We start from the raw sequence: 2,801 nt of genomic DNA, 5'->3' as shown, positions 1-2,801 counted from the left end.
ACATTATTCCACTGCCATCACTGTAAGGTTTCTTAACTTTTTATGTGTTTTATTTATCGTTTTAGAAGTTCATATTTAGGTTGTTAAATCAACATACTTGTGAGTAGATCTAAGATCCTGGTAAAATAATTTCCAATAGGCTTTTGTCTGAGGCTAACACGTGTGTGGTTTCTAATCATCCGGCACTGACCAATTGTAAAGTGTCTCAACTCATGAAGCCAGGTAGTAGACAATGGGACTTGGAGCTTATTGAGGACTTGTTTGATTCCCGTGATGTTGAGCTCATCAAACAGGTGCCTTTGAGTGTTAATCTTGCAAGTGATAATTGGTTTTGGAACAAGGATCCAACTGGTTTTTTCACTGTCAAAAGTTCCTATAATCACCTACAGTCGGTCAATGGTAGTTGGAGCTCCTCTATGGAGGATGATGTTTGGAAGATGTTGTGGAAGATTAAAGCCCCTCCTAAGGTTTTACATTTTGTTTGGAAAGCTCTTTCGGGTTGTTTGCCTACACGTACTCAACTTTATAGTAAACATGTTCTAGTGGATTTACATTGTGTGTTGTGCAGCTATGGGGACGAGTCAATTTTCCATGTTTTGGTTCAATGCTCCTTTGCTCATTCATGTTGGCTCCGATCTGCGCTAGGTGTTGGCCATTCAGCAGAAAACAATTTTTTTGACTGGTTTATGGAAGTGTTGGCAGTAGGCAATATGGGGTTGGTGGAAGAAGTTGTCATGGTTGGTTGGGCAATTTGGAAGGCTCAGAATGATATGCTTTGGAATGGTAGAAGCTGTAGTGCTGCTGATGTTGTTTGGCTGGCTCGTACCACTCTTCGACAATGGACGTGTGCTCAGTCTAAGCGGCTGGGCTCAGTTTCCCTGGTTCCCAATCGCACTAACATAAGAGAATACTGGTCCAAAACGGCTGCTGGATAGTTAAAAATTAATGTGGATGGGGCGGTTTTTGAAGACACAAATGAGATAGGTACGGGTTTTGTAGCACGCCACTGTGATGGTCGAGTAATTGAGGCGTTTTCAACTATTTCTTCTGTCAGTTGCTGACCCGAAATTGTAGAAATTCTAAGTGTCAAAGAAGCACTTAGTTGGATAAAGAGGAATAACAAGTCAAATGTCATTTTAGAGACGGACTGCAATTTAGTTGTTCAAGCTATTCTTAGTTCGGTATCTATGCCTTCTATTTTTGGTTTATTTGTTAAAGATTGTCAATTTATTTTATCTTCTTTAAGTAATGTTTCTATTGGTCATATTAAACGGTCTGCTAACAAAGTCACGCACTGTAAGGCACGTGGTGCTTGTTATTGGTCAGGTCGTCTCTTTACTGAGAGTGGTATTCCCCTTGCTCTTCAGGCCTCTGTATTAGTGGATGTTTCTGTCTAATAAAGATTATTTTCATTCAAAAAAAATAAATAAATAAATTCTATCAAAATATCAATAAAAATATAAGTAAAAGATGTAAGTAATAACTTTCTAATAAAATTTCTATATATAAAACCTTCCAATAAAATTAAATAAATTAAGATAAAAAATACAAGAAAAATCTCTTTTTATATTCCCGTTATCAGTAATTAAAATTTTGGAGATACATTATTGTGATTTTATTGGGTTTGGTGACATTCTTATACTTGTAAAAAAAATTTAGCATCAAGATATTTAATTTAATGTGTTGAGTTAAACAATAATTATCTTGTACTTTCAAAAGTCATCTTTATCAATAATTAAGAAAATATCACTATATTACAAGGACAAAACAAAAATAAGAATACTTACTATGGAAATTTTCAATGTTTATAATAATAAAAGTTTGAAGAGCAAAATTCTAAAAAAATTATAGTTGGAGGAACAAATTCTATTACTTCTTAAAAATTTTAAATAACATTTTTACCCCTTAAACTATACTATATTACTACAAAAATACTTTTTAGTGACCCGGTTTGAGAGTGTCTAAAGTGTTTTAGTAACCCTTCAAAGCGGGGCACCAATATAAGTGTCAAGAAATATATTTTTTAGAGTTGCAAAATGTGTATCAGTATATCTTTTTTTTATTTATTTTTTTATTTCATATATATAGTAACTGAAAATGTGTATCATTATATTATTTTTTATTTCATATATGTAGTAACTTAAAATAGGCGTTACTGTATCAATGTATATATTTTTTATTTTTTTAATTTTAAAAGTTTAAAATAATATATTAATTATTTTTTTTAATAATCAATATTTTCTACTAATCATGCTAAAACTCAAAGTTTACAAATGAATAATTTTTTTTTACCAATAATAATCTTTTTCATATACAGAATTGAAATGCACAATTTAAACCCAACGCAAACAAAATCAATACTAATTATATCAATAATTTCTCAAAATTAATACAACTCTAACTCAGTACATCATACATCATACATTTCTGAAAAAGAATATCATTTACCGTCACACAAGGCTCATTTGCAACATACATTTTTGAAAAAAAAATCAATTACAGTAAACAAAATCACACACAGAATGAAGAACAACCTAGATCAACCACAAACCCAAAACTCGATCAAACAAAAAGCCTCATCGAACATAGCCCTTTCCGTCTACTTGCACACACACATCAACAGAGAGAAATAAATAAAGATGCAATGGAGAAGACCATCAACGAGGACCATTCGAGCAAAAATGAGAGAGAGAGAGAGAGAGAGAGAGAGAGAGAGAGAGAGAGAGAGAGAGAGATAGGGTGTTGGGCGTCACTGGAGAGGGGACCTTCAGTGCGCAAAAATAGAGAGAGGGAGAGACGAC

General features: G+C 33.1%; 1 protein-coding gene across 1 annotated transcript; it reads left to right on the top strand.

Annotated features, from left to right (window-relative positions):
• Positions 1-212: 212 nt before the first annotated feature.
• On the top strand, positions 213-935 carry LOC133037316 (uncharacterized). The gene has a single exon (XM_061114464.1). It carries the CDS (start codon positions 213-215, stop codon positions 933-935), a length of 723 nt encoding a protein of 240 aa, XP_060970447.1.
• Positions 936-2,801: the final 1,866 nt, after the last annotated feature.

This window comes from Cannabis sativa, chromosome 1 (assembly GCF_029168945.1).
Source record: "Cannabis sativa cultivar Pink pepper isolate KNU-18-1 chromosome 1, ASM2916894v1, whole genome shotgun sequence".
In the NCBI taxonomy this organism is placed as follows: domain Eukaryota; kingdom Viridiplantae; phylum Streptophyta; class Magnoliopsida; order Rosales; family Cannabaceae; genus Cannabis; species Cannabis sativa.
This window is presented reverse-complemented; position numbering and strand designations above follow the sequence as displayed.

What these genes read in the sequence shown, in the direction of transcription:
- LOC133037316 (XM_061114464.1), top strand. Translation starts at nt 213, where the DNA reads ATGAAGCCAGGTAGTAGACAATGGGACTTGGAGCTTATTGAGGACTTG.